This window comes from Heterodontus francisci, chromosome 7 (assembly GCF_036365525.1).
Source record: "Heterodontus francisci isolate sHetFra1 chromosome 7, sHetFra1.hap1, whole genome shotgun sequence".
Lineage (NCBI taxonomy): Eukaryota > Metazoa > Chordata > Chondrichthyes > Heterodontiformes > Heterodontidae > Heterodontus > Heterodontus francisci.
In genome coordinates this window covers 77,554,161-77,572,177 of record NC_090377.1, presented here as the reverse complement: position 1 = coordinate 77,572,177, position 18,017 = coordinate 77,554,161, and the positions used below count along the sequence as shown (strand labels likewise).

Below are 18,017 nucleotides of genomic sequence, written 5' to 3'. Positions count from 1 at the left end.
ACCTTGTTGTTCGCTCATCCGTTCTGGAAAAAATCGAAAGGAAACACATTCCCACTTGTAATGCTAAACGTTCACAGATTGGTGTAACCAGCTTACTCATTTATCAACCAACAAACCGAGAAACAGAGTTTAACAAGCACCCTGAACACAAAGTAATGTTGCAGTATTCCACTAATCACATTTCTCTTTCAGAAATCTTGCTTTAGACAGCATCGGTTGCTGTCTTTGGATATTTGATATTGAATTGCAGATCACTAGATTTTTGGCACTCTGCATTCTTACAGAAAACTATGATATATCTGTAAGGTCTCTTTTCATGACATTTGTTCAGGACAGCGTCGCAACATAAGCTGTGCTCATGTGTAAGAATACATGTCCAGATACCAAAAAGGAAAACTACTCACGCTATTCAGCTTGTTACTACTAAATTTATTTTTCAACTTTAGTAGTGCGTACGAATTTTGGTATCGTTCTTGAACATAAAAATGTATGCAATCTTGCATTGTTGGCTTGTAACAATAATCCATTCAGCAGCACAATTACAAATACCATTTTTCCCATTTTTAAATAAAGAAACCACAAAACACTATCTAATTCCTGATCACTGTAAATCTCGAATATCAACACAATATACACAAAGAGATGGAGTCGCAAAAATACACATTACAAGCAAAAATAGTTGTGGAAATAAGACATTGTCACAACAAATCACTGGGCCTTCATTATAAAATAAAAAAAGACCATGAACAAGCGTCGCAGCCTTTCATTTCATGCTAGAAGACTACACATGTACCTTCCTGGACTGTACACCTCACCATGTCCTCACGACTTAGTGCCTCGCACTTGTTAAGGTTACTAAGGTGTACTGTATGGTAAGAATAGCCACCGACTAGAGTCGCAATCGTTTCAGCTACAGCTAAGGCGACTTTCTTCTTTTTTGTTTCAATTCCTACATTTAAGAACAAAAGTGAGGCAAAAGACAAGGTCCTTTCAATGCCATAAAAATCAGCAGGAAAGCACCTACAAGCCATCTTTTCGGTACATGCAATTTCTGCCTGGAAATGTCTCATTATATACACTTAAAGAGCCACTTATAAGATGTTCTTCTATAAACTTGTGAGGTCTGTTTGTTGGTCCTTGGAAACAGTTTGTAACTGTTGATTGGAAGCGGAAGAAGAACTAGAGGATCTGGTCTTTGTGTTAGGCAGTTTGTGATCCTTTTTCCACTTCATTCTTCTGTTCTGAAACCAAATTTTGATCTGGCGTTCGGAAAGACATAAAGTGTGGGCTATTTCAATACGACGTCGTCTTGTCAGATACCTGTTAAAATGGAATTCCTTTTCGAGTTCTAAAACCTGCTGCCTTGTGTAGGCAGTTCGTGAACGTTTTGGTTCCCCTCCTGTGTAATTAGGATTCACTGAAAAACAAAACAATTCAAAAACTATTCAAATCTGGACCTAAAGTTTGTCAACCGCTTTCACTATGCTGCCCTAAACCAACGTCTGCACGCACACTGCACTGTAACAGTAACCCTGGTAAGAAGTTCAGATATATACTATTACTAAGGATCACTTTAAAGCTATTTCCGAATTGGAGATATAACATGTCCCTGTTACTCCCAGGCTCGAGTTTTCACATGGAGTTAGCCACATGGCCAGCGGCCTATTTCCTCAGCAATAAAAATTTATGATGGGTGTAATTGCCGGTCTTTTTAAAACCGCTCATAAATCCTCCTTTGAAGGAGTTATTTACGGTAGACCTATATCAATGGGTCACAAATATTTGCCAGGGTGGCGATGCAGCAGGGAAGGGGGGGTGGTTGGAGGTGGTGGGGGGTGGGGGGGGGGGACCAAAAAATGGACCTTACCCGTGTTAACGTGGATTTTCTTCATCCAAGGATAAACCACTGCTGGCTGTTTGGTTGCTGTGCCGTTTTGGTTCTTTGGATTATGTTGCTGCTGGCTGCAAGGCCGGCCTATGGATACTTGGAGCGGTGCAACGGGCTCCCCCTGCCCTGTGAGGTGGTTCTGAGGAGCGGGCTGTGCCTGCACATGACCCCTCTGCTGCACTGGAGAGCCCCGAGCGTTGCTGCAGTTGTACGACTGGCCGCTGTAGTTTGACCGTGGATAGATTCCTTGGTGCTGAAAATCAGAATCCTGCGACTGGCTGTAATACTCTGAGCAGTGGTCAGGTATGTAGTTATTTTGCGAGTATTCCTCGCAAGGAGGAAATTTGGGATCCACATATTTAGTGTTCATCAAATACGAACTCATGGTCATTAATTTCTGAAGGTGGAAAATACTAATTTTTCTCGAGTTGTCTTTTTTCCCGTTCCATAAAGCCCTCCTACTTGCTGTCAACTGAATAAAGTTAGTCACCCATGTGACTGTACAAGCCAATGGCGGGGTCGGGCCCGATTCCCGGATAAGGAAACAGCTAATGACAATTTTTTACAAACTTCGTCCAGAAAACCTTGATTTAAAATAAATTAAAAACTGCAACGTCTTTAATTTTTTCCAGTAGTTACTAAGTTTTTGAAATAGATTCCGGAAAATGCATATAACAGAGGTTTCCATTTGGAGAGGATAATGATCACTCACTGAGCGCCCGAATATTGCTCAGGTAATTTGCTCTTTTGTCCAAAGAGAATTTTCCACCATTCCTTGCCGCTTTTCAAATAAATCAAGGATAGAGAATGCATTCGGCGTGTTTGTATTTTTTTGTTGTTGTTTTCTCCCGGGAGCAGCATGGCAATAGCGAGGGTACTTGGAGAAACGGCCAGCAATCCAACGCACGCAGGGTGACAAAGGAAGAATCCCGTTAGCCGAAAAAAGTAATAACGGAGCTGAGGAAAATAATTACAACCATTACAGATGCAAGAAGGTCTTTTGGTCAAAGTTATTCAAAGGCAAACATGGTCTACTCCAATAAAGAGAGAACAAGGCATTCAGTATCACATAAAACACTTTACACATGTTGCTTAAGGACATTGTAAGGTCAAAGATACTTTGCTCTGAAAGTTCAAAAATTTGATAGAGTAGGATATAAGTTTTATATCTGATGGCCTTGCCTTACTAGCAAGCGTTCGTGCTCCAATTTCTTCACAATTCGTTTCTCTCCTCTCACCCGCTGACATCTATTATCTGTTTAAACTAACGCAAAGACTAACTCTTCCATTTGTAATATGTACAATTTGTTTTTTCAAGTTTTGCACTAAGATGTTATCCTGTCCGATTTAATTCAGAAGCATCGTTAAGTTGATCAAACGTGATATGAAACCGCAAGCCAATCTATGTAGATAATTTATCGACATCGCCATGGAAACAGGCAGCATTCAGAAAGAAATACTTAATTTTCAGTAATCTTATATTTCCGGAAAGTAAATCCGGAAGTTTAGAAACGACTATATTCTGACTAATGATCGGTAAATCAACACGTTAAACATTACATTTCTTTTGCAAAGGGGAGCTGAAATAAGCAATTCAATGCTGAGCGGCGAGATGTAAAAGCCTACTCAATATTGAAAACTGGATTCAAAATAAAAACAGGCCATTCCTAATCAAATCATTGAGTATTACTTAGAACTAAATCAGTCTAAGCAGTAAAAGCCACGAAGAACAAAATTGCTGATTTTCGTAGTGTTGGCATCGACCATAGACTCCCCTAGAAACGAATCTGTGACCGAAACATCACACAAATTCGGTTCTACAGGGTATATATAGACGACGGGTTACAAACAAATTCGGTGACTAATTACAAAATTGTAAAGTAGTTTAAAAAGCTGCAGTTGCAAATGAGCCCCAAGGAGCTAAAGACGTGTAATATTAATAAATGAAAAAATAAAATGCAGGCAAAGCGGTTGTTAAACAATGTAATTGTTTAGCCATTGAAAAATAATAGAAGTCGTTCCCTTATATCTGGTAGGTGGTCGCAAACATTTCTATTTGCGTTGTTCAGCAGTGGCAGCAACATGAATCAGCGTGCGGAGCTGGTTTGTGCATACAGTCTACAATACAGAATGCAGAGCCGGCTTGTGCATACATTCTACAAGACAGAAGTTATTATTTGTTACTATGTTTATGAACCCTTCGCATTTCACAGAGATTTTATAGGAAACAGTTTGTACCGATCCGCTCCAGCTAACATTACTAAGTGCCCCAGCGTGAATCAATAATTGCTCCAGATGCTAATAATTTGAACTCACCACTAACAAACCGCAGGATGTTATAACAAATATCGCCCGGCCTAAACAATTCCTAAATCTAATCAAATACAATGTAGACATGATAGCACAAATATTGGTTTATTCCAAAGCGTTTTCCACTCATTGCTACTTTCATAAAATGATAGCAGCCCAGGCAAATAACGATTGTTTGTTCTATTCTAATCTCTCCCATTCAAAATCTAACTACCATAAGTCAATTGGATCGCCATATGCAGGAAAAAATATACAATTTAATCTGACAACTAATCAGTATTTCCTTTGCCTGGAACATGTCTAAGGTGGTGTCTAAACTCTAGTGCATTGTAGGTTCCTTACTTTGCTGTCCCCACTGTCCCTGCAGTGCCACCGCGTTGTATGTTAAAGGCTGAAGGGCACGGGGTCAGACTCAAATCATTTACAAACACATCGGAAAGTTGCATTATTATTTTCACTTTAGTGAGCGCCACACGTCTGACCTTTCCTAAGTGTGTGAATCTTGTCGAACTAACTGTTCAACTAAGCTCACAGTAATTCTGTTCTTATGTCTCCAGTTTAAAAACAGGCACACGAGAGGCAGGCTGAGAACAATTATAAATGTACGCCAACGAAAAAGAGTAAGTGTACTCAACAGTACTTTAATGTCTTGAGATGCATTAATTAACAATTTAACACTGAAGCTGTACTTGCTGGCAGTAAGCGGCATGTTCACTTCTTTATTTCTCTGCTGTTTCTGTTGAGCACAACAGACAAAGGTTTCGGTTTATCTACGTTTTATTGCAGAGCAGCCAAACTAATCTACAAATGTTCAAACTCATACTTAATATCTCAGTAAGTTGATGCTTTGATTATTTTACCATTGTAAATAATCCATAACGTCCTTAAAAGTTTGATCTTAATTTACCTGTGATTTTTTTCGTTTACCCCAGTGCATTAGGAAAGAAAAGAGCTAAACAGTTTTCGACAACCAATGGCGCCAACGAATGCACCAGCAGTGAATTCTGCTTTTAAAAACCTTTTTTGCAAAGAAAATCCCAGATATCGTTACATCATCCGATAATTCGAAAGCCAAATCTCTTTTACAGTTCAAATTATCGCACAATGTGAAGCTGATTGGTGCTACACATTTTAATATTTGTTAGACGCTGTGACCTGCATTTCACCTTACTGCTCGACTCGTTCAGACAGGTCAATGCCAAAGAGTTATTGATGAACAAACCCGATTAAAATTCACCTCTTTTTTAACTGCCCACACAAGTGCTGCGACTCTTGATCAAGCAGATTTTGACCTAGTGAATGTCAATGCAAAGTAAGTGTTTGGGAAGTGAACCCTATATTTATTCATAGATTCAGTGGTTCAATGAAAGCTATTATTGTCATCAATCTGCTCAGGGCCGTCCTACGTATAAATACAACGATTTTAAAAACAAAACTGAATTTTTAAAAAGTTCACCTTTCTTGTGACCCAGAAAGCCATTTTCCTGCAGAAGTCCGCTCAGCATAAGCAAAACTGTTTTGTTTTTCGGTAGCAATTGCCCTTGATTATTTATCAAGACTAAAGATTCACATTGCAAAACTTCGTGCTGAAACGAAGGATCCATGGTGCTGGCCTATTGCTTTGCGAATACCGGTTAAACATTATCTGGATCTATTTAAAGTGAGTTCTTGCTTGACATTTATCTCGTGGCATAATTAGGTCGTTACTTAGAGGGTAATAGAATCGGATATTATGTGTAAAGATAGACTAGTATCGGTAAATGTTTGTATTTGATATTCTAGCAGTGATTATCTGAAGCGAAGGAGCAATAGTAGACCTAAAGTGAAAATAAACATTTACAGTCCCTGGTGTGGAGAAGACAGAATATGAACATTTCTATTACTGGCTTATGATATCCAAATAGTAATCTAATTCAAGATGCTTTATAGTCCCTTTCACATTATAAGAGTTGAACGTTTCTAATTTGACGTGCGGCATTCTCGGTTTTGGTTCCTTTGATATTGTTAACTTTCCCTTAAATGTACAGTTTTAAAATAATACCGTCAAGTTACCTTCGTGATCCTAGTAATAAAGCATGTTATTTACTGTATTTTTCATAGTTAACAAATGACAAAAAATCTACTGTAACATGCTTCAATTTACAAAATAACGAAATTTTACAATAAGTAATATAAGCATTTAATGATTCATAGTTCTACCTGTCCTGGCTTACCATGGCAAAAAGCAATATGAAATCATAAAAGGTAAGCCTAGCCAAAAGATAATCCAAGAAAAGGAATACTGTGCTTTAGTTAAACGAATAGTTCATTTGATGCTCTGGCAGTCACAAGGCTTGATTTTTGGCCTACATGTTTACAGTGGCTGCAATATCGGGAGAGCTTTGCCATTTGCGTTCGCCCACACGTCTCTGTTGGCTCAATAAGAGTACACTTTAAATATCTGCTATAATTATTGCTACGTCATTCGACAAAGCGTTTTTACATTTGTTTTTGAAACCGGAACAATAATTTTCCTCTAAATGACATTTGAGAGAAGCAGCCTTGCACTGGGAGGCGCTGTGTTGTACATTGCCAGTTCAAAACAACAAGCCTCTAAGTCTGACTCTGGATCTACACTATCACAGTTAGAGTAAAACACAATAATATTTTAACTGATTTTACTCCGTACCTTTAAAGGGTCCTATTCCTTTCAGGGAAATTGAATGTAACAACATCATTTCTCCCACGTGGTTATACAAATTAAGCAGAGTATCACAAAGAACGCAAGTTGCAAACAATTGTTACTGGAATCATTTTAGTGTCCAAGCTACTTCTCCATTTAATCCACAATGTGACCATTTCATTTTCCATATAAACCACATTCGGAACAATCAACCGCTTCCAACTATCGCCACACGTTTAAGAAATAACACATAGCTACTTACTGAAGAGCCTCCTCCATTCTGCAAGATCTGCAATAAAATAAAAACAAAGTTAGATTTAACAGTTGAGACCAAGTGAATCACATAATAAAGATGGAATTCAGTACAATACATACTTCCTGATCCAAACTAATAATAGAGTAACTGAAATATTGTTAACTTCAAAAGTTCAGGTACGTGGTCATCACAATATTGCTTTCAAAAGCAAAGACTCTCACTGTGATCCCCAGTATAACTTATGCTACCATTAGAACTGCGGGTCTGTATTTCTATAGTACAGCATTTTAAGTAAAAATTCGATCATTTATACACAGCGAATTTTATTTTTGGCCGACTAATTGCCTTGACGTTACCAGTTTTCACTGTTTAAGCATAGGAACCCCCATGTAGATTCTACGTAAACTGTTATTTCAACATTGATTGTAGATTGTCCTAACCGTTAACAGTGTCTGACAATGTCCATTTTGACCTTCTTTCGTGAGTTAATGTGACCATTCATTGAACTTTTAAAATAAATCTACATGAATAAAACGTCGATTTGTAATGATAAGCGACATTAATAAAAGTCCTCTATGGGCCGCAATCCACTCCCAAACATTTTGTCATATAACTTGGTATTTTTTTTTCTAGGTGTCATGTTTGTTATTCTTATCAGTTGCACATTTTTTTGAACATTTAGAGTAGAAAAGGCTTTCACGCGTGGTGCTGCTGTATCTCGTTAACTTCGAAGATTTTCGAAATCTTTATTTTTTTCATCAAAAATATAGTTCTAAAATTCTCCATTAGACAAATTGGTTTAAAATGCATAACGCGCTTTATACTTTTTATAGCAAATCCGAATTATTTATAGTTGTATTGTTCATATTTTCAGTTTTCAGTCTTCAAGTCAGCTGTTTGGGCTGAGCCTGTCCCGTGTCCTGTTTCATATTTATTAATTTTTTTATTGCTGTGAACATGGGGATTTTGGATCCCATCTTACACTGTGATTTCACACTGCCCCCTCTCTCTCTTTAAACCTTCTCATATTTTACGTTTCAAGTAACATTTACGTAGGTCATAAGTAATGTCAATATGTAACAAAAGCAATAAATAGGATTAGTTCATTTCGTGTTGCCATACTATTTCCGGGACACAAAAATAGTTCAGTGAGAATTCCGAACTGGGTCTCGCCAGCTGTAGTGGGTGTTCTTATTACACCTTGAAAATTGAAGATTTTTTTCAACAGATATTTGGAGCAATTGAAAATATATTAAACAGCACCTTGTTAGCCATTGTTCTATATTTCTAGTCCAAACTGTTAGGAATGCAATCGATTAGAAAACCCTCGGGACTCTGAACAAAAACGTGACATCAAGAACGGAACAGATTATCTAAAAGTGTTATACAACCTCAGCGAATTATATAAAGGAGGTTCAGCAAAGGACAGGCAGGAGATGTTTTAGCCTTCTTTAAACTTGCAGAATTATTTCTTAAATTAGTTCATATCTCCCAGGTGTTTTTTCAGCCAGAACAATTTGCATTCTGTGCATAGCTTTGGTTCTCCGAGCTCCGATTTTTAAAACATCGATTTTCAACGTACGAAGTGTTACGTATTAGGAAGGACTGTGTAGTTAATATTTTTCAGAGCTGACTTAAAATTATATTTAATATACGTGATTAAGCAGCACAATAGCTCATTGTTTTTGTAAAGAACCCCACTTACACTTGCTTAAAATATCAGATAAAATTTACAGTTTATTTCTGCATTTTTCATTTAAACACAAATTAAACACAATTATGACGCATAACTTTCATGATGATTAAGCATTTGTAATTGAAGTTACAAATGTAGTAACATATATAACATATAATTTGTTTAGAATATTGCAATATTATTTTCATAATTGAATACGTATATAATTCATCAAGCCGCTGGTTGTTGAAATTGAACTCACGTTGTACTGTAATTTCTTTTTTTTTGGCTGGCCAAGAAACAGTACATGCGCCCAAGAGCCTCGGATGACATCAGGTGTCACGCGTTCACCAGCTCTGTTACCGATTAGAAATAACTTACTGCTTTTCTAGCGCAAAGGTACTAGGACACGAGGACACTGCCAATTCATAGCCGTTGAACAGGACAGCTTGCTTCTTGGTGTCACTTTCCACAGACCTTCTCGAAAACACTAACCATCTGCACTTGTCTGCTCTTAACCTAATATATGATGTGAATTATATTTTGGCTTGTCAACTCCCCTAACCATAAAACAAAGTTTAATGACATCACGTGCCCCTCTATAGCCAGTCAGGACCTGGCTCTGTGGCGTCCATATAAATAACCCTTAAACTTTAAAACTTTTATTCACTAAAGACAGCCATGTTCATCGAAATGTTCTCGCAGTAATATAAAGCTAAACTTCTGAGTACCCAGAGGACGCGTGCCTTGGAGAATAAGTTGTCATTACGTTAAAACGCAGTCTGGGCAGTTCTTATGCAACCACGGGATCTATTAGATTTGGTAAGTGTAAATGCACGACATGCATATGTGACCGATAGCTTATGAGCTACAGTAAAATAGAAATGGGTCGATTGAGAATGAAAACAAGAAGCACTTTTAACAGTTACAACTTCCTATGACTTTGTTTTCCTATTTCTGTCGCTTCAATAATCTATTATTTCCTGCTGCTTTAGTCATAACTGTTGGGTACAAAAGTATCCTCAGTGCAGTTAATCTGGTAAATTATACCATGCAACAAAAACTAATACCAAGTTGCTCGTAAGTTCCACAGTTCTTCAAATCAAGTCCCACCACTGGATTTACACATTTTCCAAATATTTATAATGTAAATATGCATTAATTAAAAGCATAAACTCGTATTATTCTTCCATTAGATAACAGTTTATCAAATTATCTTTCGTAAATGAACGTGTCTGTAGTCTAGGTGCTGAAGTTCCTGAAGTATGACTCATGTTTTTTTATAAACTTATTGGAATAAGTATAAGCTCGGCCAACAGTTCTTGCCAAAAATAATATTTTTTTAATTCAGAAAACGTTCAAATACGGTTCAGCCCAAGGAACTTTTATGAGTTCTGAAACATTGGAGCTATTATTAGGAGAACTCGGGTGTCAAACGAATAGAGGCAAAGTGCGAAAGTGAGATGGCGTTTGGTTCTTTAACAAGTCACCAATTGTTAGTGCTTTATACGCCCATTGCTGTTAAAACACCAGGTGAAACGTTTATTGGCAAAACTGAATTTATTTCAATGTTGTAGACAACAACACCACTTCTTTCATGTACATAGGACAAAGGCGGACATTTAAACATTATATATGTACAGAATATACATGACAAGTTATACCTGGGACCACAGCAACACTCGTGCCATAAACATTCCAAGGAATAATCAAACAAAAGAAATCACTTTTGATGTAAAAGAGATGAAAGAAACAATATTCATCTAAGTTTATAAAATATTATTAAATTAGAGTCTTAGCGAAGCTATAATCCGGTACAGGATTTGTTCAGCAACCAGATATACAGCACAACTTCATGTTCTCAAAGACAAATGGCTTGCTTGGCTACATTACGTTGGTTGACCTCTTTTTTTCTCTCTTACGATCTAAATTTAGGCATGGATGTTACCATCAATATATAAAAACATGATTTTAACATCTGTTGATGACAACTGATGAATTGTACTCTTTCCTTTATAAATTGATGACAAGACGTTGAATCCACATGAGAATAACGTATTAACGTATCTCATACAGAAGCATTTAATGTGGCCAAACAACCTTTCCCATTGCAACTTAAAATATCATCTGGATAAGTAATATTATAGCCAGTTAGATGAAGCAAGCTATGGCTGAAACCCTCCTCCTGGAGGGCTGACATTTATACTTTTCAATTTATTGTCCTTTTTCCATTTCATTCTTCGGTTCTGGAACCAGATTTTAATTTGTCTTTCAGTCAGGCACAGGGCGTGAGCGATTTCTATCCGCCGGCGTCGTGTAAGGTATCTGTTATAATGGAATTCTTTCTCCAGCTCCAGGGTCTGGTAGCGAGTATATGCCGTCCTCGTTCGTTTTCCTTCTAGTCCACTTAAGCCTTCTTAGGAAAAAGTTAAAATATGCATTACTACACGTACAATGGAAAATATGAAGTTATACAATTTCAGACAAATACGTTAATGTCTGTGTCTGGTACAAAATGTTCTCTTGTTTAGATATATATGTTAAAATATTTTAAAATATTTTCACTTTCAACGGAAAGCGGTTAGATGCATAACATGGTATAACTCCTGGCATAACTGCTATATAGTTCAAAGCAACAGTCTAATATTCCGATATCATTCAAGCTGTTAATATTTTTACAAATAGTCGTTATATACTTAGAACTTACTTGCTTAGTTTATTTTGTTTCTCAATCTGAAAATTAATTCAAGAACGATTAAAACGTATGTCAAAAGGCCGAATGGCGTACCTTGGTTAAGGTGCATCTTTTTCATCCATGGATATATTTGCATCTGCAGTGCTGGATCCTTGTCTAGTTGCCCATTTTCTGGTTTGGGGCTGTTCGTCCCCTTAGGATGCTTATCGTTAACCGGCGATGTGTCCTGGTTACCGCTGTATGAGTGACTGGGCTCTGTGATATTAGCCCCCATCTTAATAGCACTGTCTGATGGGCTTATTAAAGATCCCGAGCAAAAGGCAGGATTAGGAGACTTAATTTTCACACCAGATGAGTTATGAAAGGTGTTACTGGCTGTTTGTAGGTAGTTGGTAGACCTTTCACTGTCTCCACACAGATTTGAGTTAGAGCGAGTCATGCTGAGGTCTATCCCGGTGTAATCATAGCCATACCTGGTAGAGAGCATCGTCGACTCCCTGAAATGCTCGCCCACCGAAGCAGCATTTCCATAACTCTGCAACTGATAATCGTGGCCATTTTGGTAGCGACCTGAGAAGGAGTTTAAAAAGTAGGAACTCATCTGCCTTTTAGGGGTTTGATTTGTGGTTCTTAGACGTTTATTCGCCACTAGACCGCGCGATATATAATGAAATATGGAAATAAAAGGCACATGTCATTTCTCTGCCTTCTACGTATGCAACCAAATATGGGACACAACTTTAGATCACGTGCTTTTGTTGACCAGTCGTAAATTCTTGTGCCTGACCCTGGGGGTAATTCATGCAGTGAGAATACGTGCTGTGATTTAGCGAGCCTTGTCCTATAGCGCCTCCTGCTGGCAAGCATGGAGAACGCCAAACTCTTAACAAAGCAAAATCGAAAGAGGCTTTGACGTACATTCTTTTTCGAAATTGGTTCAGTTTTTTAAAAATGGTTATAAGATAAATGTTAGTTAAGAAAGCTGCTTTCTGTTAACAGAAAATATGAATTATGTATCTGTCGACATGTATTGGAGCGTATACGCAAAATGTTTCTGTAAATACAAAAACCCTGTTTAGTAATTTTATTACAATATACGCTTGTGTATAGTACAGGTGTAAAGTAACTAACAAAACTGGCGTATGCTGACTTAAGGACCTCAAAAGTTTATACGATGCCTTTAATATGAAAAATACCAGCGCAATAGTGCGACATATTTTGTAGCGCAATTAACCCCCTCTTTTTTTCGAACACCTTTCTTTCCTATTAATTGTGTACTTGACCCCTTAGTTTGATGCTGACTGTAAATAAATAATTTAATTCGCGAACTGCGTGATGGAAATAAATCATACATATTCGCAGCAATTATTCCTACTGCACAAATCGGATTCTCATTATTACTCAAACGGTTTGAGATATTTAGATTCTCTTTCTTGTGGGAAACGACGCCGTGGAAATTATTTTGCTAGGAAAACAACTTAATCAAATGTACGATTCGCAGGCAGCCTCCCCACACTTGCACAAACCGCCCGGGTCGCTGGATCTTATAATGGTTGGAATGTATTGTTTTCCGACAACACTGCGCTGAGATTATTTATGCATTAGTTCTGTATCATTACAGATAATGTATTAAAATCGGCTTTACAAAGTTTCTCATTAGTTTTTTATGTGAAAATACGTGGTCCATCTTTTTCTACGCCTTGTCCACTAAACTCAGGAATGTACATCAATATGTGTTCTCTGTTGTCATTAGGGACTTTTAAAAAAACGGATTAATGCTGTATGTTACTTTGTGACTGGTTAAGTCGACGCTGACACCAGTCTCTATAGAACAACATACCGAGAAGGTAAGTGGAAGTGTGTTATACATTTATTTGTATTTTCACTGTGCAATTCACCGTGAACTTTATTGCAGTTTTCCCTTGAAGAATCTACATTTTACGCTATGGCGGGTCGTGGTATTTGCTTAAGCCTCTGAGGTGTGATGTACACTCCATTGTATATGCTGAGTTCATTAAAAACATTATTATATAAAAATAGCCTTCGACAAATGTACATTCATTTCGAAAACGAATGGTGCAGATTCCAGGGACTGCACTTTTGGTCCGTTGTCTTTCTGGGCAGTGATAGTGTCTACTTTAAACTAATGGAACCAGTTCGAGCTGGCCAGAAATGCAAGAAAACTGCGAGAGCAAAAACTGTAATACTTGAAATCAAGATTTGTTTTTTTTCCGTTTGATTAATAGGCAGTTTATAAATCTTAGATTGTGATCCGGAATTAGTTAATAAGGGGTAATGATGACAAATATCGACCGTGTTAATGCGGGCCTGAAGAACGTTACAAAGGTCCGCCCAGAAACGCAGTAATATTTAACACAGGTGGATATATTTATATGTTACACTGATTGTTTTTATACTGAAATAAAAGGGTGTTCCTATAACCACTTGTGTAAGTGTATTAATAAGCAATAAAATAGGATTCTCCATATTATTTGGCCGCCCCAACCCACACTCACTTGTTTTTTTAATGCAACAGTATTAAATTTCTATGCTCTGGCAGAAATACATGTACACTGCTTGCCGTAACGTCTTGGAGCGCGGACAATAGAGTTATTTGTGTTTCTTTGCCGAATACTTATCACCGAAGTTTTTAAGAACAGGAGGACTAAAGTATTACAAAATATTCAAGTCTGGGCATATTCCAAAGAAAATAGTATGTAGTTAGGAGCTGTTCAGTCAGGCCCCACTGTCCAATATTATCAGCACGTTAGTTCCAACTGCAATAAAACTGCATTGATCCAGCGTTATTGGGATGGTTTCAGCGATACAGTTTACAGTGTACAACCGCATAGGCCTCGGTTCAAAGTGTTCTGATTCCCGATGCATCATATATTGCAACTTACAGCTTGCAATGCGTTAAGTTTAAGTACTAGAAAATGTAATATTTTAACAAGTACGTTTTAGATAAAATGCCATAATATAGGGTTTGGTTTTATTTATCCTTTGTGAACTTTGATTTGTGTACCCCTCTTGTAATTCTGATCTAAGAACATAGGTTGCTACATAGTCCAACTGACTCTGTCTAACGCTCGTAAATCTAACGTTGCGGCAGCCGTCTGACAGTCGGTGGAAGAAATATTGTCTTTGTCCTGCACTAACAAATGACCGCACTTACTGAACATTCGATTGAATAGTATGGCTTCTAGTGCTGACTATAGCGAAAATTAACAAAAATGTATTTTTCCAGGCTACTGCGCCTTTGTACCCCTGAAACCTTTGAAATAGAATGGCCGGCATTTAAATATTTTGTCCTTACACTGGGCGCGATTGTGTATCATGTTCAAGCTGTGGAATGAACAACTTATTGCCTGCATCACATACCAATTTTTTGTTGATTTTCACTTTACAGTGCGTTCGCCCTTGTAATAAATTCAGGAGGAAATCGCGATCTGGAAATTCGTTTGTTTGCCAACCCTGTGAGGAGCGAACTGTCTCTGGAATCGGAACGGATTATTCCCGTTAAACTCTAGATGAAATCTGTAGGGGAGTGTTTATATTTAGATTTGTTTGCATTTACAAGTTTATGTCAAAAGGATTAGAAAAGCAGTGTAATTAAGTTTAAAAGTGCTAAACGTTGCCGGTGATCAGTTGCCTGTTGTTACAGATGTTAACCCTTTCCAATAAATAATTAATTCTAATATTTTGTTATTGTTGGATTGAAATTGTTTGGAAATTATATTTAAGTATTGTCAGTGTAGAAGATGTACTGTGAACAAATCCTCCAGGGTGAAGCTTCCAAACAGACCGCTGGATACAGACTGTAAATCAATACATGCACAAACACACACACAAAGTGGCATCCCTGTTAAGTATTTTAGCACCTTTAGAAAATTATGGACTACGTGTCTTTGGAGAGCATAAATTAATTCGATCTTAAGAATTGTAACTAGCATTAAGATTAGCAAATGTGCGTTTTCTGATTATTATATTTGTAATGATTTTTTTCCGTTCAGTTTTCCTTTTTAATGTATTTATACTAAATTATGCCTCGTCAAGAAGAATCTGGGAAATCACAAACCAGCCTTTCCTTGTATTCTAAAAAGCGCAGAGTGTAGCTATCGCGTAACTCCAGTCAACTAGCTTTATTTTATCGAAAAATATACCGAAACACATATTTATCTCGTTTAATTATTTAACTGAGACGAAAAAAGCTTAATTAATAATGTCTGTATACATGCAATAAACATATAGGAATGAACCTAGACGATGCATTGAGAACTATATGAAAACATATTATGTTACACAATTAATATAAATTGCTATATGAAAATTGAGGTAAAAATGAAACTGCTTTCTTAATAGGGAAAAATAACACCACTTCTCCCAATCTAATATATTTCGAGTATGGATATATTTCTGTTCGTAGGCCTGGTCTAAAAATAAACAATTAGTATGGAAATATTTACGATGTGATAAAAGAATAATATGACAAGTGCAAATGTTAAGATATCATTAAATATTTATTTGCTTCTAGGGATACTTTTTGACCTTATTGAGGCAGCCTGAGTTTCATTCTGACAATGTATCTGCTAGTCTGTGCGATAGATACAGGCACATGTAGATGAATGGTTTTTAAATTATTTTTCATTTGCAAATAGATGTCAGATGCTAAACGCGAATCAACATCACCATAATTATACGCCACACGGATGATCAAACTAATGTATTGTCATTTTATCTGTTTCCAGTAAATAATCCAGAGACCGAAAACCGAACCAAATTACAAAAGACAAATATGACAATAATTTCAAATGGACGCAATTAGAAACGTCCTTATTAAGTGAGAAATAATCGCAAACAACCTCACCAAATATTCAATCACTGGAAATACAAACAAATGCCTTGTAAAAATATAACAATTTATTAATAAATTCATCGCCTGCTAACAGTAACTCTCACGCCCTTGTTCTGTGCATATTTCCGCAGCAAGGTTTTACAATTAAATGGTAAATGTTGAACATAAGAAAGGGGGAAATAAAAGAACCCAATGTTTTTCTAGTGACCGTTACGTTATGCATTGTGAAAGCACTTACATGGGGTTGGATCTGTTTGCACCAAATTAAAAAGTTCCCAGGATGCAGATCTTACCGTTTTTATAAAATGTACAATCCAAATTGGGTACAACTTGTTGCAGTAAATCAATCATCAGATAGACGAACTGATATTATTTGAAACTTTGCCAAAAGCGCAATTTGAAACATTTAGGGAATCCTTTACTCAATACTAACGCATTGAAACCACAGTCTGATATCGACTGCAGGAAAATTATTATGAGTACCACTCATGTGTATAAAGTACTGTCACGTGGTTGGACATCATTAAAATGTTGGCGAAACATTTCCCCAAAATTCTGATAGTGTTTTTATGAATACTGCACGGAATTACTGGGATCAATAATACAAAGTATATTATTCATCACTACAACCAATCCTTCGCGCAAGAGTCCAACTAATGTCCTCGACTGCAAGATACCAAATAGTGCGGAAAGCCACATATCTGCAAAAACAGAATAAATCCGGCAATCATCAGCAGTTCATCCGACATCGCTCCCTCAAAATAACAACAACAATAATCGTACTATTAATATTAACAAAAAATAATTATCTCATGAGTAACCTGCGCAATCTGATTAATCTCCGCTCCGGATCATATGCACAAATGTCAGTTGCCTTGTGACGACGCTTTCATATCAAAGACAGCACGAACCGCAACTCTCCGTCTTATTGCGGAAAATAAATATTTAATTAAGCTGCACCACAGCCACCATTTGAATTCAATCGACCACCTGGACCTGGTTACAATGTCCCGTTTTAAAATCAGTCTTGTTGTTTGTTCATTTATGTCGAACACTCCTCGACCTCCCAAACAGTTGCCTAGAACTCAACCAACGAAACAAACGTCGTCCCCTCCTGTGTACAGCAGCGCTATCTGCAACAGCAGAGCATAGAAAAGCACAGCACTTACCAGTTTCAGGTCGCTGCCCCAGAATAGTAACCAGGTTGATGTTGTACTCCATTTGTACTTTTTCAATCAATGAAAGAACTTTAAAATGGTAAAGCGAATTGAAGGGTAAATGAAAGATTGTAAACAGACGTCAGAGGTCTGTGAGAGTGATCAGGTTGCTAAATCCCAGCATGAGCCGAATGACTTCCTCATAGTTGTACAGAAAAGGACTGAACACTGCGAATACAGCGGAAAGTGTCCTTTTTTGCAAGCAGCTGGAGTCAAAGACCGACGACAAAAGCAGGCAAGGGGAGATACGGACAGAAAAGACGATTTGAGACGAGTTAGCAGCGGAATGCAGTGAAATATTCACAGGGGAAATCATGAAAAGGCCATGAACGTAGTTACTAGATTCACATGACCAAAGTCAGCCAATAGGAACGCAGTCTCCGTCGTAAAAGGTCCATTACAAAGTTGTAAATTTTCTTCAAACAAAAAGGAATTCGCAGCAATTCCTTGCGGATTTCG

General features: G+C 37.3%; 2 protein-coding genes and 2 long non-coding RNA genes across 13 annotated transcripts in view; 2 read left to right on the top strand and 2 right to left on the bottom strand.

The window, feature by feature from the left end:
• hoxd3a (homeobox D3a) overlaps positions 1 to 18,017 on the bottom strand; it is a 37,773-nt gene that overhangs the window by 19,399 nt on the left and 357 nt on the right. For 4 of the 8 annotated variants that reach the window (XM_068035469.1, XM_068035479.1, XM_068035480.1 and 1 more), the window contains exons 1-2: positions 9,054 to 10,960; positions 7,123 to 7,149 (exon numbers count right to left, since the gene is read on the bottom strand). The gene's annotated coding sequence lies outside the window, so the exon portion shown is untranslated. Of the gene's footprint in view, positions 1 to 7,122; positions 7,150 to 9,053; positions 10,961 to 17,510; positions 17,598 to 18,017 lie in introns of those variants that run through there. The other 4 variants (XM_068035470.1, XM_068035472.1, XM_068035474.1 and 1 more) reach the window with 4 other exon arrangements.
• On the bottom strand, positions 409 to 17,572 carry hoxd4a (homeobox D4a). Of its 3 annotated transcripts, XM_068035482.1 has the most exons (4): positions 17,511 to 17,572; positions 7,123 to 7,149; positions 1,868 to 2,845; positions 409 to 1,417 (listed from the first exon to the last, which is right to left on the bottom strand). In XM_068035482.1, the coding sequence occupies exons 3-4, from the start codon at positions 2,277 to 2,279 to the stop codon at positions 1,107 to 1,109; spliced, it is 723 nt and encodes a 240-aa protein (XP_067891583.1). In that variant the 5' UTR covers positions 2,280 to 2,845; positions 7,123 to 7,149; positions 17,511 to 17,572; the 3' UTR covers positions 409 to 1,106. The 3 variants fall into 3 exon arrangements, with proteins under 3 accessions (XP_067891583.1, XP_067891585.1, XP_067891584.1); XM_068035484.1 differs by lacking the exons at positions 7,123 to 7,149; positions 17,511 to 17,572 and adding an exon at positions 6,412 to 6,609; XM_068035483.1 differs by lacking the exons at positions 7,123 to 7,149; positions 17,511 to 17,572 and adding an exon at positions 5,106 to 5,201.
• LOC137372093 (uncharacterized) lies at positions 1,891 to 5,567 on the top strand. Its single transcript, XR_010975369.1, has 3 exons — positions 1,891 to 2,191; positions 4,756 to 4,818; positions 5,131 to 5,567. It is a non-coding gene; the product is annotated as an uncharacterized lncRNA (long non-coding RNA).
• LOC137372091 (uncharacterized) lies at positions 8,989 to 15,184 on the top strand. The gene is made up of 2 exons (XR_010975366.1): positions 8,989 to 9,613; positions 14,896 to 15,184. It is a non-coding gene; the product is annotated as an uncharacterized lncRNA (long non-coding RNA).